Below are 19,895 nucleotides of genomic sequence, written 5' to 3'. Positions count from 1 at the left end.
AAAGAAAATCACCAGTTTGGACACCTTTTTGAGATGTTGGAGATGCAGTGTTTCTCTTGAACAATGACTTATATAATGTGCATGCCTTATGTAATAACCTGTTGGTTCATGTGCCCCCTGGAAACATGAAATAGTTTTACATCACAAAGATAATATTCATTTTAAATAGCTTTGTCAACATAGAAGCTGTCAAATACATTTAGGTTCTCTGTTCTAGCCAAGCAGTCTCCGTTTTTATAATTGCTTCAGAATCTCTCTTCATAGTTTTCTTTCCTACTGCAGTACTGTTGCATTTTGAAGCCAGCTCTGAATCGGGTTGCTGATGTTGATCAATATGGCCATTTTGCAAATGATTGCAGATGTTGCATAATGCCAATTCTACTGTCCTTGCTTGATTATACCCAATAGGTTAATGACCTGCGTCGCATGGTTGCATCATTGCGACAGCTCAGCAATTTCAAAATTGTTTGGCCTGTTATTGGTTGGTCAGCACCCGCCTCCGACAAAACGCTGTTTGCAAGCAATCAACTTAATGATGCAGATAAACTAAGAATTTCTCAGTGTTACTTCACGTTCCACTTTAATATAACTTTTTTGGCTGAGCATTAGATTTGATCAATGTTTGTGAAATGTCAGTAGTGTTGTAAGAAAAGGAATGACTTGTGGGGTTCAGTTGAAGCTTTCAGCAGTGGGGGCTGGTCGGATGGTGATTTTGGTCATCTTGAGGGAATAGGAGGGCCCTGTGCCAGGCTTCCAGTAAATGCCCTTCCTTCTCATAGAGCGTCCTTTTGCCCTCAACCACAAATACTTTCCATTCAGGTTGGTCTCTCTGCAAGCATTGAACCACCAACCACCTGCCAAAGTGCCAGGACAAGAGACATACGTTATATAAACATAACCTGGTGCAAACAAGAAAACGACCATCGCTGAATCATCCTGTAAAGCTCTTTACCTGTGTAAGTGCGAGCGCAGTTGGAGTTCCGGTGGTTGTCATTATTTCGGTCTTTAGTGGAGAATCTCATGCCGCTTCGGTTGGCCATGGCATCAGGCAGGTCACCAGAGAAGTGGCTGACATGAAGGGTATAGCCCTTAGAGGAACCCTCCAATGAAAAGCGGTACTCAGCCCAGTGCTGACCCTCCTTCCAGTCCTCCAAATCAATCCGCAGGATGTAAACTCCCTGCTGAGTAAAGCTGTGGATCTTCTTTAGGCCCAACCAGAAGTCGTCTGCGTAACATATTAGTCAGTTTTGATCTTGTTAGGATGTAGTTATTTTATATGAAACAAAGATTGTTGTCTGTTAGCATATTTTCAATTCACCTCAAATGGGAAATTCCTGGGAACACATTTTGTTTTTAGTATTGATGTTTTTTCTCACACTTCAGTTTTTATTCAGTAATTTATCTGTTTCTACTTGTCTCCAATAAACTCATCCGTAATCAGAGCAGACATGCTCGTCTATACACTTGTTTTCTTTGGTGTGCGGTGTTTTGCTGCTCCAAACTGTGAGGTATAATCATTAGGTAGGTAGTAGAACTAAAATTCATAGCTGCAGGAGCCTTTTTCTTTGGAATGTAGCATGACTACACCTACGATATGTCTGGCTGTCTGAGCCAGTAAGTGTCACAGGGAGCACTGCCAAAACCTGTAATCAGGCAATACAGGAAGTCCCTTTTTCAGTTCAGGACGGATATGTAACAATTACTGTTTCCTATGACCAGGCTTACAGGAAGTACTTGCAAAATGTCCCCCCTTTGACCATAAAGTCTGTTCGTTAAGGTGGTATTCAGTGTAAATATTGAATATATATATATATATATATATATATATATATATATATATATATATATATATATATATATATATATATATATACACACTAATGTGCATTGTTTTGACAAATGGCATATTGATATTGTAGTGCTCCTACAATATGCTGAATTCAATGCCAATTTAAAAAAAATACTCACTTTCCAGATCTCCAAAGCCTTTCTCATACTTGTTCCATGTCTTGTCAAAATCCACTGAATCATCTGCCCTGCGTTGGATAACAGTTGAACCCCCATCTATAGAATTGATTAGCAATACATTTCAAGTCAAGTTATTTTTGTACCAGCAACACAACAGTTTACACAAGTATCTGGAAGCCTCCTTTATTATAAGCCTGTTTCACACAACCCGCTCAAGGTGGGAATGTTGCTAGTTATTCCGCCTCAGCTTTCTGTATAAAAGGTACAAACAGAATGTTGTGACAGAGTTGTTATGCCATGAAGGTGGCAGCACAGAGCCAAATACATGCCTGTGTATAAGGAACATTCAGCATGGTGGGACTACATGCACCACACACACACACACACACACACACACACACACACACACACACACACACACACACACACACACACACACACACACATTAGGAACGAACAGTGTTGTTTTCCACCCCATTGTCTGCTCTTTTGGATAACCTGTTGCTCTGACTATCTGGCTTGATAAGCTTTTGTTTATTGTTCCTCGCTTGTTGATTGGAAATAAGCATAAATGCCAATACTTCATCTTCTCCATGTAAGCGCTTGTGAATACAGAAATTGTATTTTGTTTCTCATACTTAGAGCTCAGATGGCTGTAGTCTCACTCACCTGAACTCATTTCGCAGTAAACATTGAATGGTTCAGATTGGTTTGGTTTGATAACATAGATTCCACTTTTTGTCTCTTCCTTGATAAACAGCTCACTGCAGTCTCTTGGGAGGTCTGAAACACAATTAAGAAAATCAAAATGCATGTATTCCAATTTTGCCAAACCGTTGCATTCTTCTTTTGTTTTGAGCATTTATAATGTATGCAAAAATGTTGATAACTGATTAACCATTTGAATAAATGTTACCATTCACATCCAGGTCAGTTGAGTTTCCTGTCAGATATTCAAACATATCAGGCACTGCAGGGTCTGAATCCATTGGCTTATCGACTGTATCTTGAAAGCTGTCATTGTTTAGCTGCAAGAGAATGAAAATAAATCTGTGATGTTAAATTATCTTGTCAGCTCTATAAAAAGCAGTTTCCCTTTCATTCTCACATAAAGCACGTTCTCACTGGGAGCAGATGGTTGGCCTGACCAAATGTAATGAACTCCTGTGGAACAGTTGTCTACCTTTTCCTCCAGGTTTATAATCTTGGATTTCTGGTTGTTAAGCTGATCATGCTGCTCCTTCACAGCTTTCAGCAGATCTGTAATCGTTTTCTCTTGAGATTCGATCACTTCCTGGAAAAAAACAATAAGAGCATTATTAATAAAAACATTATTCATCCATACAACATGTTTTGAAGGTGTGCATCTGTTGAGCCACATGAATCAAACAAATTGTTAGCTACAGGTTGAATACCAGTTTTTTCTTCAGCATGTATTTCCTTAAATGAGTAAAATTGTTAATTCTATCAGTGCTAAAGTGGAAACCAAGACACTATTTATTGGCCACGCAAAACCACAGAACACACAAATGACTTTGCAATAGGTTGCCTTGCTTTCTTTTCTTATGCCGGTTATCATTTGTACAATACTATTAACCATATTTCTCACATGCCGTATTTTGTCTGATGCTGAAGTTGGAAACAATAATACAACGGTTTATCAATAACCACAACTGTAATACAGGAATAGATCATTGTCATATGACATTAAATGTTACCACATAGGGCAAATTTAGGTTGGTTCAAATTAGTAAAGTACCTGAAATGCATTATTTTTTTTTCTATACTGAATTTAAGAGAATGGTTTGGTGCAGTTTTTATTTGCACACTTTTCTCCCATTGCTGTGTACAGAGCATCCACTGACTGATGCAAACTTTAATAAGGATCTCAGCGCAGACTTGCTGCTTACCTTGAGCGTTGTGATTTCACTCAGCTGCTCAACGGGGATAATGCTCTGCGACAGTCCCTTCAGCCGCTCCTCGAGGTTTCCCACCTTGCTCTGCAGCTGTACGCGCTCCTGAAGGATGCCGTTGATCTTAGTGTTGATTTCCAGCGACAAGTTCTTGATCTCCTCATTGTTGGCCTTCAAGTAATTTGTGGTCTTCTTCAGCTCCTCCTCCTCCTCCTTGATCTCAGACGTGACCACCGAGAGCTGGGTGAAAGAGCGGTCAAAAATGTTCAACTTTTGAAAGATTTCGTTGATTTGGCCCTTGGTCTTTTGGACAAACTCTCGTAGACTCTGGCCCAGCTGAAGTAGTCCGTTTGCAAGTAGGCGAACATCATCCAGCATGGCAAAGCGAGACTTTTCCTCGGTTGGGCTTGCTGTTGTGGTAAGGGCCTGGGAGGGCAGGGTGGGGTACTTTTCTCTTCCTAAGGACTCTAGAGGGATGGCAGCAGTTGAACTAGCGAGCAGCAGCAACAGGCAGAACAGCTTCATCATGACTTTCTTGTCCAACCCTGGATTTTGAGATAATTTCTGCTTTCCCTTGCTTTGTGCTCTACTCAACACTCCTTTTCTCTCTCTCTCTCTCTCTCTGCCTATAACCCTGACTTCTTTCCTGTTAAAATGAAGTGAGAGCAGCAGGCTGCCCTGTGTTATATACTGCCCTCTCAGTAGAGGAGGGGGGATTAGCTGATCATTAAACCCTACTATGTTTTAACTCTGTACCCCACCTCCTCCCAAATCCCCCTCGAGCCCTCCCTCTCCTGAACAAACAAATCACAGCAGTGAGCAAATGACATATACACCCCACCCCCCCTCTCTACTACCCATTTAACCCCAATCCCCTCTCCATACCACACCCTACCCTGTGCTCCATCTGTGGTGCAGGGCTTTAGCTGATCAGCAGAAAGCCAACAATGGCCACCACAGGTTTTTGATGGATTGTCAGACCGATCAATCTCAAACCTTATAACCCTGCACACACTTTGCTCTGATTGATAATGCTGTGTGTAATTAATGCTCCTGGTTTGATTTAGCATCGTGCTGAATCAGCCCAGCACCAGTGTGTGTGTGTGTGTGTGTGTGTCTGTCTGTCTGTCTGTCTGTCTGTCTGTCTGTCTGTCTGTCTGTCTGTCTGTCTGTCTGTCTGTCTGTCTGTCTGTCTGTCTGTCTGTCTCTATATATATATATATTTTTCTCTCTCTCTCTTTTATCCCTCCCCGTCTCTCTCGCTCTCTCTCTTTTCTCTCTTTTTCCTCCCTCTCTCTCTCTCTCTCTCTCTCTCTCTTTCTCTCTCTCTTTCTCTCTCTCTGGCTCACTCCCCTCTCCCCAGAGAGAGAGAGAGAGTCATCTGTGCCAGGGTTGAGCTACTGGGCATGAATGATGTTGGACAGTGTGTACTCATCATCTTGGTTTTATTGCTCAACCCTATCATTTTTTCCCAAGTTTAAGCATGCCTTGTGTGATATTCTTTTTTTTTTATACCACCAGAAATGAGATGTGGAATATATAGTTAACTGATTACCTTGCAGCTTTGTAAGGATATTTCCCTTCTGTCATTAAAAACAATCTTAATGGGAAATTCTTAGTAAGTTGTTTGACGCAGACCTGAAATGTTGGTGAAATATACCCAGGTTCAGCTAGAGAGGGAGGAGGAAGTAATCAGTGAAATTACTTTAATTGGAATATAAATATTTATACTTTTGGCACTCATTGCTGTGGTTCCCATGGTTCTGATACGTCTTAAGAAAAAGGCCTTCTAGACAGAATAACTGCCATGTCATGCAGTCATTGCATTTTGTTTTGTATTCATAAAGGCATGTATAGATTAAAAAAGGTATTGTTGGCAGCTGATCAGTCACTTTGAATTCAAAAGGAAACGATTATTACATTATTATAAAAATAATACTTTGTCACAAATAGCAGAAAATGCAGGCATATTTGGCTTTGGTTTAAAATGCAAACATGTTGGCACTCCGCCTGTTCATCTTACGGTCATCTTAATGAGCTTTCTCTAGTAATTTGCGGTTTTAAAGATAGATAAACTCAGTTCTCTGTGATGAGGGACTGCTACTTATTTTCATATGGATCTACCATAAAGAAAGGGTTCTATAGAAAAGAAAAAAATTGAATGAGTGAATGTGCCAGGAATTTGCTTGATCAGCATAAAGCTGGTACTGATATTCAGTATCCGTCATGCCAGCACAGTGGTTAGCAAGGAGGTTGAGGGTTTGGACCTGACTAGGCCTGCTGGGGCCTCTCTGTGGAGCTGGCATGTTCTGTACAACCTAAAATTTGCTTTGGAATTTTCAACCTGATAAATCGGCATTAAACCACCTCAGCAGTCTGTTTAAGTGACAGGATATCTGTCCACTGTTTTGTTTATGTTACTATGTTTTGTGTCTGCTAACTTTTTGTCTTCTTATTTGATCCAATAGTGTTACTGTTCTCTCTGTAGCTATACTGATTCGTATAATTTTTAATATCAGTTATCTCTGAGATATTCTATTTGTACTTTTGCTAGCAATTGTAATTCCAGGCATTGATCCCCTCTTATTTTGACCTCTGTGAGAGAACTGCTCCTAACATGCTGTGAGTAGGTTCTTTGTTCCATGGTTGGATAGTGTGGATACCTTCCACCACCCCATCCTTTGTTCACCACAAGGTTAAAATGTCACATTCACTCACTATTGTAGCACCTAATTGGCTGAGTCAGTCTGTCATCAACTGTCTGTTTATTACCAGCTGTGATGGTGTGTGGCTGGTACGAGTCTCTGTGTGTATCATCGTGGCAAAATGTGGTCCAGGAGACACCTACTGTAGTGGGAACTACCACAGAGACGCTTTTGAGTACTTTGCCAGGTGTTAAAATGTCTGTCTGTCTGTCCGTCTGTAGAAAGATTTAGTCTCTGTGACGCAGTCACTAAGCTTTACAGATGTGTAGTTGAGATAGAAATGAAGGCTTGGTTTAAGATGGGTGTCACAGATTATTGTGCTTTTAAGACACTTGTCTCCATATTAATTTAGAAGGGTGTGTGTGCAGAATCAGTGTGAAGTGTAGACAGGGTTTCCTATAAAATAAAAAATAAATTGCTGGTGGCATACAATCCAGTGTTGCTAGGTTACTATCGAGTGGTATTTATGACTGGACTACAGCAAACAGCCCCATCCATTATGGATTTGATTTGCACATGCATCCAATTGAGCAATGTCAAAATGAGCTGTCCATACAATTCCTGATGATTACAATATGTGTGAAGAATACATCCTTGCAAGGTGGACCATGTTAAGTTTTATTGTGAAATACTTTCTATATTTATCTGCTTTGTAGTGACTATTTTTATTATATTGTTTAGGGTATACCCTATTTTGAATATATTGTTGTCCAGCAAACCGTGACTTTGTCTCTTTTGTGTAGCCTCTGAATGGGAAAGGTGGGTAGCCGTCATTGTACAATTGGGAGTCTATTGGGAGAGCCGGGGAGTTTGCTTTCACAGTATTCATGTTTACTGATTAACCAAAGATGAATCTTATCAGATGAGCTGATTGGGGATTTCAGATTTTCCACAGTGAAGTCATCTTGGGGTCAATTTTAGTTCAAATTCAACAACCCACTTTAAAGCGGCCATTGTTATTGTTAGGACATAGAGATAGAGAGCAACAGAGGAAGCGGATGATTCTAATAATCAGACCAAAGAGATTCCCACGCTTCCTTGTCAGTTGTGGTTCCAGCTGTGGTCTCTGTGGGGCCGCCCCCCACAGACTCAACTACGCCATTGCGGTTTGTCAGCTGATCCCGGGTGACTTTGCACTTCCTATTATGCAGCCTCCTCCCACTTCCCATCAGTGTTTTTGACAGTACAGTTCCATAACTTTTGCTGTCAACGATCACAACAATAATGATCAGGATGATAAAATAAAAATATTGTATTAAAAATATTTAACAATTTATTTCAACAAGTTTATATATGTTTAGCTGTTTAAGTTGTGAGGCAGCATAAACCAAGTGTACAATGACATTTAAATGATTTATATGATGGTTAATCTCTTGATGACCATTGCTCAACCTCTAGTGCCATCAAGTTATTGCTACTTTCTATCGTATATTTTACAAACTTATAATTTACTTCATACTATCAAATAGCTGTCATACTTTGGATACCCTGTCTGTGTATATTAACCATACAGGTTCCCCTTGGTGCAGTTAATTAAATGAGATCATTTATGATGTGCCTTGTTTTCTCTGTGTCTGTGTTCGTGTCTGTCTTTTAGGAATCTCCTGTATATAAACCCTCAGAGTCTTAACTTTGCCAACCGCCAAGGCTCCGCCCGCAACATCACAGTCAAAGTGCAATTTATGAATGGAGAGGATCCAAACAATGCCATGCCGGTACGCCATGATGAGAAGTTAAAAGAAATCGACTGTTGTTTTTTAACTTATGTTAGTCTAGTCGGTCATCTTAGTACTATGTGTTTTTATGTAGATAACTAAGGGCTTTTGCCATTTCATAGGAAGGTGTGAGGTTGTATGGCAAAGCTGTGCAATGTAACGGCACAACTGTGCATGCTAGCAAATATGCCCTTGCTAAACACATGTTGACAAATGGGTATGATTCATTGTAACATGGCTTCATAGACATCTGATTGTCTACTTTTTTTTTTATCCCTCAGGTGATATTTGGGAAGTCCAGCTGTGCAGATTTTGCTAAAGAAGCTTACACTGCTGTGGTGTACCATAACAGGTAAGCTCCTTGTCCTCATAATAGTCTCTATAGATTGCTGCAGGGAACCTATGATTGGGATGGTGATGAAACATTTTAAACTAAAGCTCTAAAGCAACAACAATCATTATGTGATGATCTCTCTTGGCAATAGTGAGGTATGAAAATCGGACATGATTAGCCTTGTATTCACATAGTCCCCATGATTGTCACATGATTGGTTTTTAAAATTAAATTCATGAATATCCTTCTTTAATTTAACATCGCCATAACATCTTACACCTCCTATCACCCCGCCAACCTTTGATGGTGTTCATTAAAGAACCTTCTGGATATTGTAAAGTGGTGTCCTTGCTACACATTTCTTCCGTCTCTACATAAGAGCTGAAGGGTCTCTAATATTTTATCACCACTATCAGGTGTTTTTACGACATCCAGCGGTTTGTCATTTAGCACCCAGGGGTCACACCTTCAAGGCTAAAATTAATCAATCTGTGAATAATGTACCACTGTGACCAGGACCACCATGCATCAAGACTTAATCCAGCCATTAGAAGTGCTTCTTGGTAATGGTCAATTACAGTCTAGTTTTCACTCAGAAGTGGCACAATACACCTAAAGGAACACATGAAGGAAATTGAACGACGAAGAAAGAAATCGACTCTCCATTATAAGAAATGTTTTGCAATTTGGAAAGCTTCCACCTTTTGTGCTCTTATCTACTTTTGGCTTTGATGCAATGTGCTTAGCCAACAAGCCATTATCTTCTCTGTGACGTTTTTTAAGCAGTTTTGATAATCTTCTTAAGGCAATGCTAGTGGGCTTTTTGATTGGCCCGCTGTAGTTGGGGGTTGTTTGTTCCTTGGCACTGTTGTTTCCTCCTGGGGGTCTAAAAATAATTCAGTTATGATGTCTTATGTAATTTCTTTCTTTTGTATATCTCTTGACCTTGTCTTGAGACACAGATTCCCAAGTTATAAGTGGGCTCAGCCAAACATATAGAGCTTTAATATAAGCTTTCAATTAATTTGCATATTTGTACATGCGTTGATGAAAATGTACTAATTGCAAGTCTATCGGTCCTCTGTAAAGCAATGGTAGAACCCGATAGATATTGCTGACTGGCTTGTTCCCCCGCAAAAACATGTTCTGCTCAGTGCACACCAGTAGCGAGGAGGCATTGACCACAGAGCAGGCAATCGGTAGGGAAAAGCAGTTGCACCCTCTTTCCTTGATGCGAAAACATTTAGTTTTTACGGGGGAACAATTTAACTGGTACTCATTAGCAGAACGACCTACGGTTTAAGTGGAATGTCAATGAGATGACAGCCTGTCTGTAGTTCGGAAATACATCTATTATGAGTGGCGGCCTTTCCTAATAGATCAACTTATTGATTTATAAAGCAGCTTGTAACATTGTTGTTGACTAGTTTTATATTGTTGTTGCTAACTGCTGTCAACAGGTCCCCTGATTTCCATGATGAGATCAAGATCAAGCTGCCTGCCTCCCTGTCGGACCACCACCACATCCTCTTCACTTTTTACCATGTCAGCTGCCAGCAGAAGCAGAACACACCGCTGGAGACCCCTGTGGGATACACGGTAGGTAGCAGTCAGAGTGAAGCAGAGCAACTCTCAGTCAAAAGCCAAAGAAAAAAAGACGGGATTCACAAGCACACATGCTCTACTTGTCTAACCAGTTAATTTAGTATATCTATACTAATTAATAAATAATATAATCTTTTGTGTTTTTTGTCCTCTGCGTTCCCTTTGTATTTATGTTTTCTTCCCCTCTCCGTAGTGGATCCCCATGCTGCAGAATGGACGTCTGCGGACAGGTCATTTCTGTCTGCCTGTGTCTCTGGAAAAACCACCACAATCCTACTCTGTTCTCTCACCAGATGTAAGATGCTGTTTTTTTAAAGAGTGCAAGTGTGTTTACAGTATTAAGAAATGTATAAAGGTCTAAAAAAATAATAAAAATGTAAATGAAAGGGGCAGTCATAATATTGTTTTCCAAGTTTGCAGTTTTTGCTCTCCAGGATGCTCCGTAATGTTCTAATGCATGGTAACAAACTGGTGTGCTGCAGACAGCCGAGGTTAAGAGTCATATGACTGCAGCATGATGTCAGGATGCCTCGGAGGTCTCTTTGTAATATGACATAACATTATCAACACTTAATGACCTCTTTGTTTAACTTGTGGGTAAGATGGAAAGGCTTTGGCTTAATTACACCTCTTTTGATTTCAGGAAAATCTCAGCCTTCTAGGCACAGTGACCTATCATACATTTTTACTGCTTGTAAAATGTTAATTTTGCTAATGCAGCACGGATTTACTCGGATATTCTTGTTCCTCAGGTTCCTCTCCCTGGGATGAAGTGGGTGGACAACCATCGAGGAGTTTTTAATGTGGAAGTTGTGACTGTTTCAACCATCCACACACAGGTAACATTGCTGTATACAAAATTGTTTGGGGGTATTTGAGGCTTAACCTTCAACACGTCTCATCCTCTTTACTCTTCCCAGCTTCCCTGTTGATATCATGACTATGAACAGAGGAAAAAAAGCTGCTTTAAAGACATGAAGAGCAATTTTATTGTAATATCAGTTGCCGTTGAGTTAGTTTCATAAGCATCTCACGGGTTATCATTTAGAATGTCAGAGAAGAGAAACAAACACAGTGTTTTCACATTTACACAGTAATTCCTCCACAGCACCAGTTCATTAGCGGGTTGAAGCTCGCCTCGGCAGTAATTTACTGAGGCCTACTCCATCTCTGTGTCGGCTGGGGTGTGGGGGGATTGACTGTGGTCCCTAGGAGCCTAACTCAGACTAATGTGCTCATAAATCAAAGCTCCTGGCACAGATTAGACTTGCTGGATTCTACTGTGTTCTTGTAGTGATGCCAGGTTTGTGGTTTCCACTTGGTGAGCCAACTCACAGATGAGTCGAACCGAGCTTACTTTTGTTTCTCAACTTCCTTCCCCCATTTTTATTTGTGCCTTCTTTTCTCTCATCCATCTCTCTCTCTGTGTCTTCTCTTCTCCTCTATTCTCTTGCAATCTCGCTTTCTTTTTATATTCCTTTTCCAGCGTTGTCTTGCATTTTTTTTGCCAACCAATTTTCCCGTCTCCCTTTCCAGGACCAGTACCTGGATAAATTCTTTGCCTTGGTACACGCCCTGGACGAGCACATGTTCCCAGTCAGGATCGGAGACATCCGCATCATGGAGAACAACCTGGAGGCCGAGCTCAAGTCCAGCATTGCAGCACTCAACTCTTCCCAGCTGGAACCGGTGGTTCGATTCCTTCACCTTCTTCTCGACAAGTTGGTGTTGCTTGTAGTGCGGCCGCCAGTAATTGCTGGGCAGATAGGTAAATTATTGCTTTTCATTTCATTAAAAAGCCATTGATCGCACTGTGATTTTAGAATAGCTTAGGGCTGATATTAAATATGCAAAGTAGCCGGAATTGGTAATGCTGATGAGTTTAATAGGTGTATGTTTTATAGATGTGTATTCTGTGTGACATACAGTATACATATGACTGCTTTTGATGGTTGAAATAGAATGTATTTAATTACTGTGAATACGTTGTATTTAATTGAATTAATAGGGACTAGGTATAAAGGAAAACTAATAGAAATGTTCCAAAATCACAGTTCAGCTCATATATTCACTTTTACAGTTTCCACTGTATTCCCAGCACATACTTCTTATGATAAACTTAAAGTTTTGTATAAAAGAGTATTATGTTTCAGACAGACACTGAATACATGCAAAGGTCATGTTTAAGCATTTTTCTGATCTATATATATATATAAGGACTCAGAGACAGCCATCTAGATCATTACCATTCCAGGAGTATTTGATTATTTTATATTTATTGTGTATATGTTATATGTATTTGACAATTTTCATGCAAATACATGTTCTGTGGGTTATGCTGTGTACACACACACACATACTGAAACTATGTCCGTAGCCGTGTATTTGTCCATATCTGCATTTTTGTACATGTGTCACTTTGCTTCTGTGTGTTCAGTGAATCTGGGCCAGGCATCCTTTGAGGTCCTGGCATCCATAGTGAACCGGCTTCATAAGTACTTGGACACCAGCCAGGACATGCATGGCCGTAACGGCCTGCTGTCCTCTTACATCCACTATGTCTTCCGCTTGCCCAGCACTGACCCCAATTCGCCCTCTCCAGGTATTTTACTGTCAATAAAGTTAATCAACTCACATTTTTCTTTATTCTATACCTCTTTCTCTATTTCTCCTTTTTTAAGTTAACTTCTTTCAACCCCCAATTCACCTTCACTGGGTTTCTTATTATCAAACCTACCTTAATTACTACCATAATTTTTCTTCCTCTATTTCTTTTCATCTTTTTGTTTTTTTCCTTCACATCAATTTTGTCTTCTGCCTGCCCAACACAGAACCCAACTCATCTGTAACAGGTAGATATAGCCCAACACTGTACATCTTAATCAGTGTGCAATTATTCTTCCCTCTAAATTTAAAATTATGTAAGTAATGTTCCATTTTGGTAGAGCATTTGAGCTGTATAGATTATTTCCTGCAATCAGTCCTGTAATAACTAACTACCCACCCACTGCCAAGACTCTTTGGTTGCTTCATGGAACTATTATCATTTGAGAATGAATACGCTTATGACTCGTGTGTTCACCACATGCCAGATGCAGGGTTGTGCTATGCTTTGGATAAGAGCCAGGGTTGGTACAAATTCAAATGTGTGCATTGACAGCAGAGTTAACATGCAATCATCATGTCAGTGGAACCACAATGATTTGGTAGAAGTAGTTCCCCCACTCCCATCACATCCCAATTGTTTAATTTTCCTTCCTCTGTGTGTTGGTGTAGGCCCGGGAGGGTTAGGAGGTTCAGTTCACTACGCTACGATGGCTCGCTCAGCTGTTCGACCAGCCAGCCTCAATCTTAACCGCTCTCGTAGCCTTAGCAACAGCAACCCTGACATCTCTGGTACACCCACCTCTCCTGATGACGAGGTTCGCTCCATCATTGGCAGCAAGGTAAGGTCACCAAAAAATGTCTTTAGTTATGCATACGCATAAGTTCTGAATGTTTTTTTGGAACTCAACCCGATTGCAATATTTGGCTCAACCACACTGCATGTTGATGTCAGATAACTGGGTTAAATAGTAGTGTCATGTATTTTAGACACGCGCATGTTAAGTGATTGTACTGACCTCTACTCTTAGACCACATCATGGCAGAGGCCTACCATGTGCACATACTGAGTCAGGACGATATTTTATCACAAGTAAACTGTATAACCAATGGGTAAACATAAGATTGGACATCTTATCTCGCTAACCGCTGTAACAGCCATCTGACACAACACACACGTATGCACACACAGGGCTCAGTGTAGGCAGGTTGTGAAAGTCGTAAAAGACGTTTAGTTTACACAAAGCAGATGCTGTTAGGAAGATACAATAGCACATTGTGTCAACTGTCTTGACTGTTTTATTTTGTCTTGTTTTAATTTGTGATTGCCCTCGTTAAATGTACCCAAAAGTACTAGAGCAGTGTGTGAATGCAGCCCCTTGTTTGATGAATGTTCCCTTTGCTGCTAATACTTAACTAAACCTTTCTTTTCTTGTCTCTGAGGGAGGGGAAGTTATTTCTTACACAAAAAAAGAAAGGGAGAGAGAGAACATATGTGCTTCGCTCATCTGTGGGGATGATTTGGATTTAAAATTTACTGACAGCTAACCGGTCTTGGGCCCTTGGCATCTACCAGCAGTTCTGACTTCTGAACCTCTTTTAACATGTCGTTATTCCTTCCCTCCTCCTTCCCCCGTGCTGCTTGCTTATTCCCTTGCTTCCCGCCTGCCTTGTGTCCTTTGACCTTGGCACGCCTAGGGCTTAGACCGCTCCAACTCGTGGGTGCACACCATGGGCTGTAAGAGTGACCCCTGGGGATCCAGCCCTGGGTCTGCTCCAGAAACCATGCAGGTGGTTTTATGAATGACCCGTCCTCCACTTTGCCTCACTACAAAAAAACAACTCGCCTTATTCACCTTGAAGGAATACTGTGATATTCAGAGTTTTGGTTTATTTTTGTACTTTGTCAGAGTTACTGAGATGAGAGTTGTGCAATCTATATTATTTTTGTGTCGTCATGATCACATCTTTCATTTGTAGACTCAACCTATCGTGAAGCTACTTCCGTAGGTTTTAAGTCACGCACTATGAATGCCAACTATTTTTTGCTAACTTTCTCGCAAAAAAATATTCCTAAACCATAAACAAAGTGACTAGTGTACTACTAAGACATAACAGACCAAAACTTCAGAGTATTGCAGTATTCTAGTAAACTTAAAATCACAACCCTCACAGCCGCCTCCATGACCCTCTATCTCTCATGCTAGAGTTTCCGGTGTCATCCCTCTTCACTTATCATATCTAACACCTCCCTTTTTCTCAGTACTTGCATGATAGACAGATCTATGGTATATTGGCACTGCATTATTTGGATTTAGATTAGCAGTAGTTTCTTGGACATAGTAGTCCATTATTGCTAAACGCTAATTCAAGACACACTATGTTCTTTTCATGTGTGTATATTTCTCAGCGGATTAGAGTTGTAGAGAAAAAGAGTACTCTTAAAAATCATATTCATCCGCAGAGTACTTTAAAACATTTATTTTATTAATTATATTTCCTCTGCTATTTATTCTTCTCCTTTTTGCTTCTAACACAGTTATTCACTCCCTCTGCTTTAACCTCATAATCTCCACTCTCACTGTCACTAGTAAATACCACTGCATGACTTTCTACTTGCCCTTCAAAGCATTCCTTTTGTCGCTGGAGCATGGTGTATCTGAGTGTGTCTGTCTGTGTGTGTCTGTCTACATGAGTGCGGTCGTGTGTCAGCTTCACTTTCGTCATGTGATGTCATTTTGTTGTCATAACATAATCAATTGTTTATCACTAATTGACATGTCCACTGTAACGACTATCAAGAAACTAAGATTGAATTAACTCTGCACATTAGTGATACAATAAAATCACAGCTAGATTGCAACATTAAATGAATAGTGCCAACATTGACAGAGCACGTACATTATCAGCATATAACCTGTGATGGAACATTGTGTTAGTCTACCTACTAAAGAAAATACCTTTCATACTGTAGGATTGTTAACCCTTATGCCATTTTCATTCTTTGAAGTATTGTATTCACCTGGACGGATGCAGAATGGCACATCATTAAGCAACGGCTGTAAGATCAAGGAAAAGAAAACCAACACGGTTTTCTTTTCCTTGACGTTACAGCCGTCTTCACTTGATCTTGCGGCCCTCTATGCAGCCATTTTGCATCTCTCCATTCAGGCACACAAACAATGTATCTGACTGTTTTATATTACGGGTACAACTCTTTTAAGTGTTGTGACCCTGTCCTGTGTCTCATTGTGTTTGTCTTCATGTGTGACAAGAGTGTGCAAGAGATCACAAGAGTGTGTAGTGTGCGTGGATGCGTGTGGCCCAGCTGACACATTTTCCCTGTGTGTCGAGTGGTGCGACCCCACGCTCCTGTTGCTCCTCCACTAACCTTGTTGTCACCGTTCCATTCATCCCACCCATAGGCCATGGAGCGCAGTGGCAATCGCATGTCTTCGCACACTGAGAGCGCCAGTTTCTTGCAAACTTTAACAGGACGGTTGCCCACAAAAAAGGTATAGCCACTTGCACTGGGGGAGGAGCCAACCCCGCCCACCTCTGTATTCGCCTCCTCACCCGTCTTGTCTGTGGATGTGTGCCTCTGGATTGGTTGATGTCGTATTTGGTGGTCGTTGTGGAGTTTGTTGAATGCTGAATGTTGCTGATCTGCCTCTTCTTCTTAATGTATCAATGGGTTTTTCATGTGACATGAATGTTGGTTGTGGTCTGGCTAACTTAGTCTGGGAAGTCTCCTTTCATAGTGCACAATTCACTGGGTCATTGGGTGCATATATGGGTTATGTTTTCATAGAAGAAAGGGCAACACAGTTTGCCTTCCAATCAGTTAACAATGACCCTACATAGTGTGCCAGAAATACAAAAATGTTGTTTGTTAGGAAGCTATCAAAGCAGATACAATCTGCTGCAAAGGTTTCTGATATTACAGAAGTAGTATCACTGAAAAAATTATTTCAGGTTTTTTATGCTGAGCAAAACGGACTACTTTAACATAGAGATAATGTTTCTAGTAAATACACACATAAAGCCTAGCGGCTAGTAAGGATAAGGATACAAATAAAGATAATGTTCATAAGATTCAAAATGTGTAAATGAATCAGCACCTGTTCCTTCCTGATCTTTATGCTATGTCAACATGGTTAAGGAAGACTTGCCAGACTGCACAAGACTTGGTGTGTTAGCCAGATGGTGTTAGATGTTGGTTTTGCATAAAAGCACACACCTAAATAATGCAAGTTACTGATACATATTTTGTAAAAGAAATGAAGAAGATTAAATTCTTCTCCCATGCAAAAAAAATCATCTATTCTAGAGTTCTATCTTTTTTCTCAAGGATTGCTCATATAAACAACTTCACACTTAACACTGGGCTTTCTTCGGTCCTCAGTAATTCATCTGCCAGACACCGGTCACAGATCCAAGTCGTGGATACTCACGGTCAGAAACACTGGTAAAATACACTGTGGTTCAGCAGAAACAACAAAGTACGCAACCAGGGGGCCAGCTACATTTTATTATGATGTTTAGATATGAAACATATTGAGTTAAGTTACTATTCCAACTCATTGTAACCTAAAATAACTTACAAATGGCCCCCAAAGCACTTGACAAATATGCAACTAAACTAAATACTACTTACTGTGTTCTTCTACTTTAGAGAAAAATATAATATATATAATATAATAATAATAATAATATAATATAATATATTGACCTACCAGAGAAATTTGAATGGTTGTGTTGCAGAATTATTATATTTTGTGCAGATTTGACCCACAAAATATAATAATTCACATTTTCCAACATCATGTTTGAATGGAAAGCTACACCTTTAACAGAGTTATGGTCATTTAAGTACATTGTGCTAATAATGCCTCTCTTTCGCTCTTCACTTGAAGTAATACTTTCAAGGCAGGACTTTCTGTGTGGTATTCATAGTTTTAATATTAGTAGTTCATAGTTTTACATGTAAATTGCACCACATTGTGACAAAAGCACTCCCTTGAGACACCTGTCAAGTGTGAAGTAGATCAGATGAGCAGTTCTCGAGATGTACAAAGAACATACCGACAGACAGGCAGACAGAGATTCCTTACTTTATATTTAGATTATCCGTAAATTGCATTACATACTTTAATTTGCATGGTCAAAAAGAGTGCATCTTTCATCATTTCACAAAAATGAAAGTTGTTGCACATGAAAATTATATGAAAATTACTTTAAATGATATAATTTTTTTGTTTTACTTTTAATGAAATTATATGCTTTGAGTTGGTAACCCTTACTGTAATATATATATGACGTTTTTTTCTCTTTTTAATCAAGTTAATTTTCAGTGTTGCGTTTGCAGGAGCTTTACTGGACTGTATTGTTGGACAGGGATACTTCTAGTGTCTCACATTCTCTTTGTCTGGCTTTGTTGCCTCTCCCTCTCTTTCTCTCCAACTCCATTTCTTTGTCTCTGTGTTCTACTTTCCTGTTCTCCTCAGCTCTTCCATGAAGAACTGGCCCTCCAGTGGGTGGTGAGCAGTGGGAGCGTCAGGGAGGGAGCTCTACAGCAGGCCTGGTTTTTCTTTGAACTCATGGTAGGAAACCACAATTTTATACCCAAAACAGCTTGGACTCGGATGGATGGATGTATAGTGCACAGTGCAGTACTTTTCACATGACAAAAATGATTGACCTTTACCACAGGTTAAAAGCGTTATCCACCACCTGTACTTCACCGACCGCTTAGAGTCACCCAGGAAGAACCGCTTCCCAGAACGCTTCATGGATGACATTACCGCCCTGGTCAGCACCATCGCTGGCGACATTGTCTCTCGCTTCCAGAAGGTGAGTAACCGCCAGGTGAACTGTTCCCAATTAGCACGCAGTTGGAATATCATGGGGGTTTAGAGACTATGGGAATAGATACATTTTTACAAATGAATACCTTTAAAAAAAAATGTTGAGACAGATTCTACTGTATTTGACCACTATGTTTACACGTTATGTATGCTTCTGGCTGTCATAATGTGTAATAATAAATTTGCCGCCACAAGGGATGTCCCATATCATCTTTTTTGTGTGTTTGTTTCGATCACTTTAAAACAGTAGCAAAGCATACATCATGTTTAAACCGGCAACTCTGGAAACCTTTTAAGACGTGTCTCTCATCCAATCAGGACCTGGAGCTGGTGGAGAGACTAAACACTAGTCTGGCCTTCTTTCTCAACGACTTGCTGTCAGTCATGGACCGAGGCTTTGTCTTCACCCTAATCAGGGCATACTGGAAACAGGTAAATGCTTTATTTAGATTAACAATTATCACATACTGTTCTTGTATTACTATGTTTTTTTTAATAAACGAAAATAATACATAATACAGATTATTACGAGTGAAGGGAAAAGCATACCTGGATGGCTAAATAACAATCAGATTATTTATTGGAGTCTAGTGCCAGATATGGTCCTGTTAATTCATATTCTGGTACTGTGAAGCATACCTTTTGTCTTATTCAGTTTCAGATGTATATATTAAGCATTTCCAGTTTCCTCACAGCACGAATATATTAAGATCTAATTTGAGATGATATTTCAAGATTTCAGTTCTTTTGACACACCCCAATTATTTGTATGTATGTATGTATGTATATAAATAAAGTATTCTCTAAAGATAATATTAATGACGTTTCCTCTCTCCAGGTGTCCACAAAGATTTACGCTCTGCAGAACCCAACCCTGGAGTCTTTGAGGCTTGATTTTTTGAGAATTGTTTGCAGCCACGAACACTACGTCACCCTCAACCTGCCCTGCAGTCTGCTGACCCCGCCGGCCTCGCCTTCCCCCTCGGTGTCTTCAGCAACTTCACAGGTCAGACATAAAGTGCTGTATGGAAATGATAATACCTGCACGCCAATAGACATGAATCCAGTGATACAGTCCTACAAAACAAATTGTAGAGATATTTCCTGTGAGTGCCATGGGTACTGTTATAATAGCTGCAAACTTAACAATTTAGATGTGCTTCTAGCCCCTTTTCAGAGTTTTT

General features: G+C 40.1%; 2 protein-coding genes across 10 annotated transcripts in view; one reads left to right on the top strand and one right to left on the bottom strand.

Moving 5' to 3' along the window:
* The window catches only part of dock7 (dedicator of cytokinesis 7), a gene marked incomplete at its 5' end in the record, with an annotated part of 46,303 nt that overhangs the window by 11,040 nt on the left and 15,368 nt on the right, over positions 1-19,895 (top strand). For 4 of the 9 annotated variants that reach the window (XM_079221402.1, XM_079221399.1, XM_079221395.1 and 1 more), the window contains 14 exons: positions 8,184-8,301; positions 8,583-8,653; positions 10,096-10,234; positions 10,434-10,535; positions 10,993-11,079; positions 11,777-12,008; positions 12,678-12,842; positions 13,517-13,686; positions 14,543-14,635; positions 16,270-16,359; positions 18,352-18,447; positions 18,557-18,697; positions 19,030-19,143; positions 19,550-19,717. In XM_079221402.1, the coding sequence (XP_079077528.1) occupies positions 8,184-8,301; positions 8,583-8,653; positions 10,096-10,234; positions 10,434-10,535; positions 10,993-11,079; positions 11,777-12,008; positions 12,678-12,842; positions 13,517-13,686; positions 14,543-14,635; positions 16,270-16,359; positions 18,352-18,447; positions 18,557-18,697; positions 19,030-19,143; positions 19,550-19,717 (1,786 nt within the window). Of the gene's footprint in view, positions 1-8,183; positions 8,302-8,582; positions 8,654-10,095; positions 10,235-10,433; positions 10,536-10,992; positions 11,080-11,776; positions 12,009-12,677; positions 12,843-13,071; positions 13,093-13,456; positions 13,687-14,542; positions 14,636-16,269; positions 16,360-18,351; positions 18,448-18,556; positions 18,698-19,029; positions 19,144-19,549; positions 19,730-19,895 lie in introns of all 9 variants that reach the window. The other 5 variants (XM_079221396.1, XM_079221397.1, XM_079221401.1 and 2 more) reach the window with 4 other exon arrangements.
* Positions 670-4,406, bottom strand: angptl3 (angiopoietin-like 3; the record flags this gene model as incomplete). Its single annotated transcript, XM_079221404.1, has 7 exons — positions 670-854; positions 953-1,225; positions 1,969-2,064; positions 2,638-2,751; positions 2,885-2,996; positions 3,152-3,262; positions 3,879-4,406. The coding sequence occupies 7 exons, from the start codon at positions 4,404-4,406 to the stop codon at positions 670-672; spliced, it is 1,419 nt and encodes a 472-aa protein (XP_079077530.1).

The sequence above is a fragment of the Taurulus bubalis genome (genome assembly GCF_910589615.1).
Source record: "Taurulus bubalis genome assembly, chromosome: 7".
Classification (NCBI taxonomy): domain Eukaryota; kingdom Metazoa; phylum Chordata; class Actinopteri; order Perciformes; family Cottidae; genus Taurulus; species Taurulus bubalis.
The sequence above is the reverse complement of the archived record's forward strand: the minus strand, read 5'-3'. Positions and strand labels throughout refer to the sequence as shown.